Raw genomic sequence first — 15,112 nt, forward strand, 5'->3', positions numbered from 1 at the left:
GACAAATGTCAAGTAGTTATTAACATTGTATTGCAACAAAAACTTTTTCGATAGAAACATCTATCTTTTTAGTATTATTGGGAAATGAATGAATAGAATATGTATCACGTTTTAAAATCCATTGATGATAGTTGGATGTTCCGTCATGTAATGAAAGATAACCATAAATGAATAACATTCATCATATTTACCCCATCGTTTGCCTGCAAATTCCATGCTAATTAAGGGGTATTGGACTGTTACTAGCGTTAACAGGCAGTTATCAGAAAATACGGAACAGCAGGTACTAGGACCCGTTATATAAACGTCACCTTTCATGATTCTTTTTTTTTTTTTTTTTTTTTTTTTTATTTCTTTGTGTTGGAAATTTTCTTACTTGGAACTTACTTAGTAAAGTCTTAGTTTCAAGTGCGATTGGATTCGACAGAAGGCGGAATTTCTTCCGATCATTTTTTAAGGTTTGGACGTTTTAGGTTCAGTGTGTATCCTGGAATTCTCTTTCTCATGCGCTTGCGTTTAAAATAAACTTTAAGATTATATCAGTTACTACCATTGAGGAATATTCAGTGAAGTCTTTATGGAATAATGCAGTGTGCCGATTTTCACAAAATTCTTAAGCTTTACTGACTGACAAATGACGACTACATTCTATGTTTCTGTTGTTGTGGATTAAAGTTGCGAAAGTTTGATATACTTATTGTAAGCTAAAGCTACGGTATATAGAATTTTACTAACCGCTATGTAACTATTTTGAACGTTTTTACTAAGGTTATGCGTATCAAATGCTAAATATATATTTCCTAAATTGATATTAGATCCATTTTCTAGATATTAGTTTACCGTACGAACAACCAAAAACAAATGGAAACTTAGTTGGTGGCTTTTTGAAACATTTTTGATGTTTGGTTTTACTATTAATTACTACCAAAAAGATTTAAAAATAAAACTTTTATTATTATTCAGGTTGTCTCTTCCTATTTTATAATTTACCAAAGTTTTGTTTAATGGTACGTTCAACCTAAGTTAAAAAGAAAAAAAAAAAAAGTTTTCAACAAAATTATACTTCGCTTGATTTTTTTTTTTTTTTTTTTTTTTTTGGTCTTGACTGTATTTTGTATATCTAGCTTTAACTTTTGACCCCAATCATTTTCTCTTAACATTCCTAGATTAAATGATACAATATATACCTTTTGATTAGTTTGCCCATAACCTTTCTAGCATTTCTTGTCTCAATTTTACCAAATCTTTCATTTGTTTAATATATGTCTTCATATATATATTCCGTATATCAATGTAACCATATATTTTGTTTTTCTTCTATTGATCACCTTCCCCTCTATTTAACATCACTCTGTTAAATGTTCCCATATCTAGCCTTCAGTTTTTTTAACGTATACACCAGTTACTTAGCATTTTTGTTTATAAATGTTAACCTAATTACCTTTTATGTATTGATCCACTTCCCTTGTCAAACACTCATGAAAATACACCTGTAGTTAGTTTTATATCTATTGATCTTATACTAATGTATTATTATCCCTCTTTTCAATGTTATCCTATCTAGCATAAGTTATCTGCCACTTCAGGCTACGTTCCTCTTAACAATGTTATCATATTTAATTCGTATCTCCTTACCCATTTGTCTGATATTCCTCTTTTAAATAATGTTTTATTTAGATTTAATCTCCTGGTCACATACCCGACCTCTGTTTATTAATACAACACCACCATGCCTAACATTCCTTATTTCCAGTGGCACCATATCCAATAATCATTTTTTTCATTCAAGTACCAATGACTTTTATTCCTCGTGACTGGTTAATCTATCTAGATTCAATTAATTGATCTCATGATAAGTGTTCTAACATTACTTGTGTTATTCTTTCCAAATCTATTTATTCATTGGTCATATACAAGTGTTTAAACATTGCTCCTACCAGTGAAACTATACCTAGTTTTCATCTGTCAATATTCAAACCTCATGTCTAGCATCCCTTCTTTCAAAGTTATCATATTTAGAATTTTTCTATTGATCGTGTGATAGTTAGTTTATATCCTTGTTAATGCTTCCATATCTAGCAGTCTTTAACTGGTAATATACTGTAGAAAAATTTAGGGAGCTTTAAAACAGGATTCAGCAGTTTTGCTTTTCCTCTACTTTTTTTAATTGTCTACCCACTTATATTCATTACTATAACTCTTCATAATGTGTCCATTGACCTATATACTAGGACTAGTTTTATACCCTGATTTTCAACATTAAAGAAAATTTATTCATCCTATCCTGAATTATATGAAACTAATACTAAATTTCATATGCAACTAAAAAAAACGCTTGCACCTTGTAGAAAATTATAAATATATAGCAACAGTATTTCCCAGTATTGCATCTAACAAAATCTATTTTGAATTTCACAGTGCCTTTGATGACAACTTCCTATATGTGACCTCCACTCCCCCCCCCCCCCCCCCCTCACTTCCGCCACTCTCATAAGTTATAGAATGAACGGTGATAAAAAAGAAGAAAAATACCAACTAACCTATCATTTCCCACTTAACCTTACTAACGTCCCTCCCCTAAAGTTCGCTATAATGAGATTTAAGATAATCTTAAACCTACTAATGACGAGACTGGGTCACAGTTGATTCTTCATGATTATGAAATAGAGAAATCCGTTTCTCCCAATGAACCTCCCCAGCATGCTGGAAAATGCAACAGCCGTGGTTCATACTGCATATTTTGGTGCAAAAGTTGCAAAGAATGGATATGCCATGACTGCTTTGTGATTTCTCACCCACCATTGGTGTGTGAAATTAGAACTTTTAACCACGCCCTTTCTGAAATAAAATTAGAAGAGGATCAGTGCATCAAGAAGACTGTCAAGCTGTCGATAATCACACTGAAAAATATATAAAAAAAAAAAACAGTCAGCTCTGAAGGACATGAGAGAAAAGAACAGAGCCCTGATCAAGGAACTACAAAGACTGTTATCGAAGAACCAACAGGCAAAGAGAGAAGTCGAGAAACAGACTGAAGAAATCAAAAGTATTCTTACTGAGGGGCTATCTACTCTGTTGACACTTCTCGAATCACAAAGACAACTATTGGAAGCTCAGACTTTTGATGAAGTTTGTTCAGCACGTCACCAAGCCCAAGCCTGGCAGACCAAATTACTGGATTGGCATGACCCAAACAATCTACTTTCAAGTGAAGAAATGGGTTACTCAGATGAGGTAAGCAATGCATGTTTGATGTACCTTGTTACTTCTGTCAAAAGTAGGCATACCACTTGGACATAGATAGTTGTAGAAATAAGAGTGTAGAACTTCTGCCTGGAAGAGATATATCATACATGGAAGGTGTAGGCCAGCGTTTCATGCTAATAACAAAAATTTTTACAAATGTTTGATAGCTGCTCTCATTCAGGTAGTACTTACACAATTGAAGCTTATTTCTTTGAAATGAAAAGTAGTAAATTTAAAATAAAAAGAAATTAGTGAAGAGAGTTCATACTTGGATGAGAAAGTTTATTCATTAATACACTGACATGCAGTTGTATTGCTATAGTGTTTATCTAAGTAATTTTCAAAGATATGTATGTACAGAGTTCAGAATACATCTTGGGTATAAGTAATCGTAATGAACAATAATAGGATTGTTATTTCGTGTTGCCTTTTTGTAAATAACTGGAATAGATGATTATCTTCATTTTTGGCTACAGAAATCTACGCTAACTGCCATTGCTGTTTTGAAGGATTTACTATTGTCTTCGGATAATAACGACATTAAATCCCAGACGAGTGGATTAACAACTCTTTCCAAAAAGGTACACTGTTTCAAAATTAGAAATAAGACTTTACCAGTCATCATACTTTGTATCATTATTATACGGAACCTGCTGTGTGATTCATCTAATATAGTTTACATATAAATAAATGAAGTAAGTGAGTGAATGACCTAAATAATGTCTTCATCAAAAGAAGCGAGTTAAGTGTCATACATAATAACATTGTCAAAATCAAGATCAGAAAAAAAACCTTGGACAATTAATAGAAAACCATAATGAATATCATTGGTATCTGTAAATTAATCAAGTTTAATTTTCTAGTTTTCATTTTCATCACAGGTATTCTTTGAGAAGGATTTTTTTCCTACACGTAAAAAAAACCTATGACCTTTAATACGAGTATAACATCAACAAAACTTGAGGAGCAGACATTAGACTTAACAACGTGAACTTAGTTTGTTGCTGGGTGATGAGTAAGCCACATTCACCTGACAAATAAAACAATCCTTACTTTAACTTCAGCTGCAGTTGAGTACAGAAATACACTGCTCTGTGTGACTGATTTTTCATTAGATTGATTGCTTTTAGTCTCTTTTCAGAGTGTGCAACTTTGGGCTTTTTCGATATCTACCCCTAAGCCAAACATATGGCTTTTTCATAAGAAAAAACCCACCGTTCGGGCTGGTATATGAGTAAGCCAGACGATGGTCCTCTATTTACATTGTAGTTTTTGCAGTCATTGACCTGTGAGGAGTATACGGAGTGGCATCCTGTGCATTGGGGAAAGTTTGCTAAAAGAAAAGTGATTCCTCGACATCAGAAGGCAAGCAAAACTGATACCGAAGATTATCTCAGCTCATTTTCCTCTTCTTCGAAAACGAAACTGGCTGTTTCTCATGCATTTTTTTTCTAGGGAACATGTTGGGAGAATGGAAGCTGCTCCCACACTCTTTGAAGTAGTTCTGAGAATACAGGTATTTGTTCCTCCGCAAGTGGGGCCAATACACCACTACCAATATGTCAACCATATTGTCAACCCTTATAATTACTGTTTACTGCCCTAATGACAATTTTGATCTGTTTAGATCATGGTCTTTTCTTGAGATTGATGGTGCCCAATAAGCAAAAACTTTTGAAGAAGGTTATATCCACCAGAGCTAAAAAGCCTTCTTCTGTTGCTCTTCCACCAGTTCCCCCTGCAAAGGAGGTGTCAGACAAGAATCATTAGGATGACCCTGTTGATGAATCAGAAATTGGCACTGTCCACAGTGATGAAATCCTCAACCACTGGAAAGAAGATTAAGAAAGATGCGAATTATCTTCAGCCTCATTTGGTTTTCTCCTCCTCTGCATTCTTTGTTTGCTGCTGGTTAGGTGTTGCCAAATGCACGTAGGTATCACAATATGCATGATAACCATTTGCAACTCAGAAGAAGAAGACGAGGTCATGAAAGCACAGGACGACTGACTGTTTAGATTTTCACAAGACTCCTAAAAATTCTCTTATATGGCTTGTTAGAAGGATTAACAGTACACCGAGGTCACACATTAGGGAAGGAGTCTTAGTGTCTAGATCTAGCATTTACATGGAGAGACTTGTGGAATGCTATTGTAAGAGACCAATGCAGAGAATTGATAGTAAGAGCTCTGATCTCTCTCCTGCCTCAGGGCAATATTTGATTTTCTTTGGTGCGGACCACTAAGTGAAGACTGCTCCAAAGAGGAAGGAAATATCAACGGATACTTCTGACATTTCCGGTTCTTCCTCCAGTGCTTTCTAAGCTGCAGAGATCCAGCATCCTGAATGATGCTCCACCTACGCCACTGCTAATTGATGACATATTAGAAGAGCTGACAAAGGCATCATCAGTGGAATCAGCATCCATGGCTAGCCATCAGGCTATATCGTGGATTGGTTATTGATAAGAGGCGGTAGCCCACTTTATGATGTGTCTTTATCCCTCAGACATCATGGAAGGAGGTCTCGTTTTACTGTCGAAAACACTCAACCCAACAATTAAGGATCATAAATTCATGCCCTTCTGCATTTCCTCCCCTAAGGAAGCGGCTAGAGAGTTAAACAATCTTTTGCTTTTTCCTTTGTGGGTATTGAGATGGTACTTCTAAAGGATTTAGCACTCCAGACCTCAGCACATGAGATTTTTCTAAACTCTAGAAAGGTTTAAAGAATGGTCTCCAAGACAACCACCTCCCTCTGGCTTTGGGAACTCTTTAATCACTCCTATGCCCCTGGAGGATGTGAAGGGTGAACCATCGAGCGTGAGAGCACAGAAAAGCAGGAGTATCTGCTCACTCTTAACCTTTAGGGAGAATGTTTTCGTTGTGCAGGCCCTAAGGATCAGTGACTGGAAAATTCAAACAGCCTTCCCTGGAGGAGTAGCTCCTCACAGGATAAGTAGAATCATGTCTGGATAATGGCAAGAATATCTGGCGATTTTTTCCACTTTCTTATTCCCCTCTTTTGAGGTGCAGCAATCGCTAGATTCAGGTAACCTATTCAACAGTGACTTCTATTTACAATTTGTAATTTATCTAAACCTGTTAAGCTGTTACCCCCCCCCCCCCCCACCCCCCCCCCCCCCCCACTTGAGCAAAGCGGTTGACAGACCCATTGTATACTTTTTCAATAATTATTTAATGTTTATACACTGGATAACATATTAAATAGATATAGATCGATCAGTGCCTTACCTATTTTGATAATGGCATTCTTTAACCCCCTTTACCATCAGATGCAAGGATGTTATTTGGTTGACAGGAAATATGACTTTCACTTCTCTTAAGACATAAGCTCATTGAGTTTTCCCAGGTCAGTTAACCAAGTTATGTTTGGTCACAGGAATCTTCTCCTGAGTATAGGAATGTGATATCCGGTGTTCCACAGGGTAGTGCTCTTGGCCCATGATTTTTCATACTATATCCACATGAATCAATTCCATCCCCTGAATATAGATCTGGGGTTGGTGAATTCCTAAATAGAGATTTAGCTAAAATTAGTGCATGGTGCAAATTATGGAGTATGAAGTTGGATCCTAACAAAACTCAAAGTAAGATTGTAAGTAGGTCAAGGACGGTGGCTCCTCAACATCCGGTTCACAGTATTGATAATGTTTCTTTAAATTTGTATGATTTTTAAAATTTTAGGTGTGATTCTCGACAGCAAATTTACTTTTGAGAAACACACTAGGTCTGTGTCTTCTTCAATTACACAAAAAATGGCGTATTGAGAAAGTCTTACAAGATTTTCAGTGATCAATCTATTCTGAAGAAGTGTTTTAATTTTTTCATTCTACTTTGTTTTGAGTATTGTTCTCCTGTCTGGTGTTCAGCTGCCGACTCTCATCTTAATTTGTTGGACAGAAACTTACGGTCTATTAAATTTCTTATTCCTGATCAGGATATAAATCTTTGGCACCGTCGTTCAATTAGTTCTTTATGCATGTTGCATAAGATTTTCCATAACTCTGACCATCCTTTACATTCAGATCTTCCTGGACAATTCCATCCTGTTCGTAATACTAGGCAGGCAGTTAATTCTAATAGCAAAACCTTTTCCATCATGAGGCTCAATACTACACAGTATTCTAGAAGTTTTATTCCATTTGTTACCAAGTTATAGAATGAGCTTCCTAATAGGGTAGTTGAATCAACAGAACTTCAAAAGTTCAAAGTTGGAGCAAATGTTTTTATGTTGACCAGGCTGATATGAGTCTTTTTATAGTTTATATGACATATCTGTTTTAGACGTTGTTAATAGTTTATACAGGACATATCTGTTTTGACGCTGTTACTGTTTTTAGAATGATATATTGTTAATTTATTCTCATCCTTTATTTATTTCCTTATTTCCTTTCCTCACTGGGCTATGTTTCCCTGATGGAACCCTTGGGCTTATAGCATTTTGCTTTTCCAACTAGTGTTGTACCTTGGCTAATAATAATAATAATAATAATAATAATAATAATAATAATAATAATAATAATAATAATAATAAGATAAGTTTCCTATTGAAAGCTGAGGGTTTGTAATACTTATAGGATTTTTTTTAATCCCTATCATACAGACTTAAGACTTAAGTTACATGTTCTGACTCACCATTCGCACAAGCACTTAGACCAAAGGTTAAAGTGAGGGATCTCTACATGGCGACCAACTATATTTACCTGATTAAGAGCTTATAATACCCATTTCAGCTTTGCCAATGCTATATCCCTACTGAGGGTCTCTGGTTTGTAGTGTTTGCAAAGAATAGATATTACTTTAAGATTTGCAATTTTCCTCCTATGAACATTAGGCTTAATATTGCTTGATAGTGTCAACTAGTAATGAACTATAGCTGTAAAATATTCGTTTATGTGATCATGAATAGTTGCTTCAATATCTCAATCCATTGTATTGTCTGCAAAATAATTTAGTTAAAATTTTATTATTATAGGATGAAGAAGCAGTGGCAAGGAACCTGAATTAATTGTTGGAAACCTCAGAGTGGAAGGCCATTATTACAAAGACAGAAAATAATCAGATTTCATCTGATAATTCTCTGCAGTGCTTGGCGAATATAACTAGTGGAACTGATGTCCAGCAATATGTTTTTGGAAAGAGGATTGACGACCCTTATGTAGTACAAGATAAGCAAAGAGCAGTAAACTATTTAACTTATGGAAAATTTGAGGTCCTTGGTGAAAATCTGATAGATTTAAGTTCTAATGAAAGAGGGTTCAGAGGTCGATGCCCTCTCTCTCTAAAGCAGTGTCTGACACCTGATAGCACAAAACAGCCTAGATATCGTTCTATAAATACACATTTCTTAGTTAAAAGAAGCACTCCATCTCTCCACTGCTAGAACAAATATCAGAAACCGAGGAAAAGGGTTGTCGATTGGAAGTAAAACGAGAAGAGACTGAGAAATTTCTCATAGAAAAGGAGAAAGATGATGATAAACCACAAATCTTGGTAAAAAGCATCGAGTTATCAGAAGAAGCTAAGCAAAACCTTCACTCAATTACAATGAAAGATAAGATAATGAAAAAGAATCAATTTGGGTTACTAAGTAAAATAGATACCGAGCATACAATCAACAGAGAAGTTCAAGATATAACTAACACCACTGATATTTTCGATCCACTTAATGATCCCACAAAGATCTTACCTGCAGTGTCGAAGGTCGAACTGGGATGCACTGAAGTGGAAGAAAACTTTCCTGCGAAGTTTCTTTCGAAATATTCCAGAAATGGACTCCATCTACTTAATGAAGATCTTGACAGCGCTGTCCCTCAAGGTATGAAAGGAAAGAGATGTGATGATCCGGTGAACTTCAGAGGCAGCAGCTTTTCATCAGAAGTTATTAGTACGGCATATGGACGGGATGGTAGCTCTGTGTCAGAAGGGGCTAGTAGTATTGCGTCAAGAGAAAGTACTATCACTGTGTCAGGTCTTGGTAATATTGTATCCGGAGGGATTATTGTAGTTACAGGTGAAGCAGATGAAGATGATGATGATGATGATAACTATTTATTGAAGGAATATACGTGTGACACAGTCCTTCCATTAGAAAGTAAAGAGAAATATGAAATGGGAAGAACCCTATGGAGAGTTAAAACTGGTGTCCCCCAAGAAGGAGAATATAGATATGATAAGGTGAAAAATTACCATGCGTTATACAAAAATAAAGGAATAGTCTTCAATAGAAGTAGCATCAGTGGTGCTCTTATTAGTGGAAGTTATGTCCATGCGGATGAAGATACCAAAACTATGTCTTCTAGATATCAAACCGAAGATCTTATTGGCACAGATCGCCATTATCAGATAAAAGAATTAACCCAAACTGAAAGTGACAATGACGACGAAATCTTTTTAACACCTACGAGTGAAGTTTGAGTAGTACATTATCCTATTGGCCATAACATTTCTATACTAAATTCAGATAAGGAAGCTAGAGATATTGGAATAGCATATAGCCTAGAAAGTGACACAACGCCTCCGATGGAAGACTTAATTGAAAGCCAGCGGTATGTTAGACGTAAGATCTCAGAATCAAATGGAGAAAGAACCTCCCAGCTAACTGTCGCTGAAACACAGGAAGACAATGTTGAAAATACAGATACTGATGCAAATAAATGCAAAATTGGCGATAAATGCCGATTAATGTAAGTTTACTGAAATGCTTCATTATACACGATGATTAAGAGAAATTTATAATTTATATTACAGATTTACCGTAGATCAAACACAATTATTGTGGAAGTAGTTTTAATATGTCTCAACACCTTACTTGCATTTATGCTGGGTCCATAAATAGAAGAATAGAGTTGTATCGACTTTATCCTACGATGAAAATCGAAATATTTTCTATTACGGCAAAAATGTTTTTAATGTGATATATTTGGTTTTAATTTTTTATTGTGAATATATGCTTAAATTTTAATGGATACTTTAAACAAGACATTGATTTTAAAAACTTTATATGAATCTGCAGTTATAATTTATTTTAAAAAAAGAAACAAACATATTCAGCATGAAATAAGTGTTATTTCATAAATAATGTAAATATTTTATTTTTCCTTTTATATTTGATTATATTGTTTTGTTTTTCAATTTACCTAGAAATATTAATTACTCTCTTCATTATGTGATTACAATATTTACCTATTTTGCAAACATGGCACACTGTGGGCATTAAGTATTTGTATTGTTCCTTTGGGCTTCTAGCTGCAACGAGTTTTCATCTGTTAACTTTACCTTTGTTCCAATTAACTTGATTGAATTTTGCTGTCCTGCTTCTTCTATATATAACATGGGAGTGCAACAGCTGAGTGTTCTTTTAGTTACAAATCGGCCGTGATTGACCTCCACCTCTTTGATTTGGCCCAAATGGCTTAAATCTCCTAAATCTGAAAATGCATTTGAAATATTTCTCGTTTTGTGTATACAATTGAAACTATTTTTAAAGTTTTAATTGTGTTTTAAAAAAAACAGTGATTAAGAGTTAAAAAAATGAAGGGCTTTTCAAACTTTGATTCTTTTAAAGTAAGATAAAAACGTTGGTTTGATGTCGATTGGGCTATATTTTGAAAGGCGTTATATTTATTGTTTCATGAATAATTAGTTAATTTGATATCACAGAATTGTTATATTCAAACTGTTCATGAACACAATTATATTAATTATGAAAGTGAATTTATAGACCGAAACTAATTCTGAACATTTGTGTCGTCCAACTGAAGGAAGGTTGATATTACATCACAATGTTTATGGAATAAAAAAACAACAATTGTCCAGACAATTTCCCCAACATATTTTTCATTATGAAAAACTAGGCTAAGTGAGCAGCAGGTGAATAATTTCATCTGAAAAATATGAACATTATTCGCAAAATGATAAGATACTCACGGCCCGCAACAATTTCTTCACTTTTTATAGATTTACCAAGGCAAACATAAATACAACGTATTTCTGTTTACTATGTGAAATTCTAAAAATGTATATATATATATTTTCCATAATGCAAGTTGGATCAAGGAAAATTAGTGGATATTGTTATTAATGGTAAAATAACACCAGTTCTATGATTTCATCTTTTTTTTCAAGTATAGTGAGGTAATATTCGTTTCCCTTCAGATTTGTATATTTTATGAAATCTTATTTTCGATTAAAACAAGGAAATATTGGTTTCTCTTGAAATGTGTATATTATTACATCTTTTTTTTCAAGTAAAATAAGGAAATACTCGTTTCCCTTTGAATGTAGTATAGGATTAGATCATATCTTCAAATAATAAAAGGGTATATTATATTACCTTCGGATATGTACAGTATATGATTAAAATATATTTTTAGATAAGATAATGGTAAAATTTGTTCACTTCATATATGTATATAATTACATTTTATCTTTGAGTAATATAAGGGATCATTCGTTTCCCTTTAGATGTGTATAGTTATTATATCTTATCGTGAAAAAAGGTAATATTCTTTTCCTTTTGAATGTGTATATGATTTCATTTTATCTTCCAAAACATAAGGGAACATCTGTTTAACTTCAAATGTGTATATGATTACATCTTATAATCAAATAAAAATGGGAATATTATTTTCCTTTCAAAATTTATAAGTGATTACACATTTCCTTCCAATAAAATGATTAAATTTATTTCCCTTCAAATATCTATATGATAACATTTCATCTTCAAATAAAATAAAATAAAATAATATTCATTTCATTTCAGATGTGTAAGATTGAATATTATCTTCAAATGGAATATGTAATTATTCATTTTTCTTCAGTTGTGCATATTTAAAGAAATAAGGAATAAGATTTAACCTTAAAGTATTTATAGGATTAAATCATAGCTCCAAATGAAATGTAGGAATAACATTTTCCTTTCAAATGTATATATTACATCTTATCTCAAAATTAAATAAGGGAATGTATGTTTCCCTTCAAATGTGTATATTAATGCAACTTATCTTAAAATAAAATATTTGTATATTCGATTCCCTTCAAATGTGTATATGATTATCACTTAGCTTTAAATAGAAGGAAGGGAATATTTTTTCCTTCAAATGTGCATATAACTATATTATGTATATATATATATATATATATATATATATATATATATATATATATATATATATATATATATATATATATATAATATATATAATATATAATATAGTTATATGCACATTTGAAGGAAAAAAAGCTTTTTTGTCGCACTAGCTCAATTATACTAGCTCATTTAGACCTAGCTTTTTTGGACCTAGCTCTTTTGGATCGCTCCCTATATATATATATATATATATATATATATATATATATATATATATATATATATATATATATATATATATATATATATATATATACATATATATATATATATATATATATATATATATATATATATATATATATATATATATATATATATATATATATCATTTAAATTAAATAAGAGAATAACAGTTTGTCTTCTAAAGCGTATATGATTACAACTTAATTTCAAATGACATAAGGGAGTATTAGTTTCCCTTCAAATGTGTATATGATTACATTTTATCTCCAAATGAAATAAGGGATTATTCGTTTCACTTCAGATATGTATATGATCACATCTTATCTTCAAATAAAATCAGTGAATATGCAGTTCCCTTCATATATGTATATGATTACATCTTAGCTTTAAATAAATTAAGGGAATATTCATTTCCCTTCAAATGTGTTTATGATGACATCCTAGCTTTATATAAAATAAAGGAATATTCGTTTCCCTTAAAATTTGTATATGATTACGAACTATATTAAGATAAAATGAGGAAACACTCTTTTCCCTCTCATTGTGTATATGATTAGATTTTAGCCTCGAATAAAATATGGAATAATTCATTTCCCTTCATGTGTATATGATTACATTTTATCTTCAAATGAAATATGGGAGTATCCGTTTCTGTTCAAATGTATATGTGATTACAATTTATTTTCATAGGAAATAAGAGAATATTTGTTTTACTTCATAAGTGTATATGATTACATCTTAGCTTCAAATAAAATATGGAAATATTTTTTTTCCTTTTAAATGTGTATATGCTTACAACTTATCTTCGAATGAAATAAACTAATATTCTTATCTTTTAGATGTGTATGTGGTTACATCTTGTCTTAAACTAAAATATGAAAATTTTTGTTTCTGTTCTAAAGAGTATGTGTTGGCAACTTATCTTCAAATGAATTAAGGGAATGCCGGTTTCCCTTTATATATTTACATGCTTACATTTTATCTCCAAATAAAGCAATGGCACAACTATTTCCCTTCAAATGTGTATATAATTCAATCTCATCTTCAAATAAAATAAGGGAATATTAACTTCCAAAATATTTTTCTATATGAATATATTTCATCTTCGAATAAAATAGGGGAATACTCCCCTAACCTCGTATGTGGGTATGATTATATCTTAGCTTAAAATAAAATAAGGGAATATTCGTTTTCCTTCATACAGTATATGTATATGATTACAGATTTCCTTTAAATGAAAAGAGGGAATATTTGTTTCCTTTCAAATGTGTATATGATCACATCTTATCAAATAATATAAGGAAGTATTCGTTTCCCGTGCGATGGGTACAGTATATGATCATATCTTATGAACATATGTTACAAGCACACGTAATTTTAATCAATGTAAATATCACCCACGAATGGCATTTAATACCGAATTCTATCTTGGGAATATATATCCACTTGGAATCCTTTTATGGTAACAGCTTCAAAGACAATATGGGAATATTCGTTTCCCTTCAATTTTATATATGATCACATTTTAACTTCAAAGGAAATAAGGGACTTTTTTACCTATATACGTGTATATAATTATATCTTAGCTTTAATAAAATAATGGAATATTCGTTTCCCCTTCAAATGAGGATATGATCTAATCTTATTTTAAAATAAAAGTATTATTTGTATCCTTTCAAATGTGTATTTGATTAATGCTTATCTTCAAGTAAGATTATTTTATATTCATTTCCCTTCAAATGTGGATTTGATTAAATCTTAATATAAGGGAATATAAGTTTTCCTTCTAAATGTATATGACTATATAATTTCATCAAATAAAGTAAGAAAATATATGCTTTCATACCAATGAGTATGATTACGTACTATCTTCATATATAATAAGGGAAAATTAGTTTCTCTTACAATTGGGATATGATTACATATAATATTCAATGAAATAAAAGAATAATCGTTTCCATTCAAATGTGTATATGATTACAACTTGTTTTCATGTATGGTATGGGAATATCAGTTTCCCCTTAGATATTTATTTAGGTGTTGATACTGTTCTCACTAGAATATTTCCTTGTTAGACACCTGGGATTGTAGCATCCTGCTTTTCAAAGTAAAGTTGTGTAACTTAGCAAGTAATACTATATATATATATATATATATATATATATATATATATATATATATATATATATATATATATATATATATATATATATATATATATATATATATATATATATATATATATATATATGCATATGTTTATATACATATATATATATATATATATATATATATATATATATATATATATATATATATATATATATATATATATATATATCATAAGAACACGTGATTTTAACTAATGTAAATATCACCCACGAATTGCATTTAATACCGAATTCTATCTTGGGAATGCATATCCACTTGAAATTCATTTTATGGTAACAGCTTCTGGCCGGGTGGTGATTCGAACCACCACCTGTACGGCTAGAAACCATGCTGG

The 15,112-nt window shown here is 31.9% G+C and overlaps 1 protein-coding gene across 3 annotated transcripts; it reads left to right on the forward strand.

The window, feature by feature from the left end:
- The first annotated feature begins 414 nt into the window (after window positions 1–414).
- On the forward strand, window positions 415–11,849 carry LOC137620114 (uncharacterized). Of its 3 annotated transcripts, XM_068350379.1 has the most exons (3): window positions 2,302–3,234; window positions 3,723–3,827; window positions 8,245–11,849. In XM_068350379.1, the coding sequence occupies exon 3, from the start codon at window positions 8,817–8,819 to the stop codon at window positions 9,684–9,686; it is 870 nt and encodes a 289-aa protein (XP_068206480.1). In that variant the 5' UTR covers window positions 2,302–3,234; window positions 3,723–3,827; window positions 8,245–8,816; the 3' UTR covers window positions 9,687–11,849. The 3 variants fall into 3 exon arrangements, with proteins under 3 accessions (XP_068206483.1, XP_068206480.1, XP_068206481.1); XM_068350382.1 differs by lacking the exons at window positions 2,302–3,234; window positions 3,723–3,827 and adding an exon at window positions 415–458; XM_068350380.1 differs by lacking the exon at window positions 3,723–3,827.
- The last annotated feature ends 3,263 nt before the right edge of the window (window positions 11,850–15,112 follow it).

The sequence above is a fragment of the Palaemon carinicauda genome, chromosome 26 (genome assembly GCF_036898095.1).
Source record: "Palaemon carinicauda isolate YSFRI2023 chromosome 26, ASM3689809v2, whole genome shotgun sequence".
Lineage (NCBI taxonomy): Eukaryota > Metazoa > Arthropoda > Malacostraca > Decapoda > Palaemonidae > Palaemon > Palaemon carinicauda.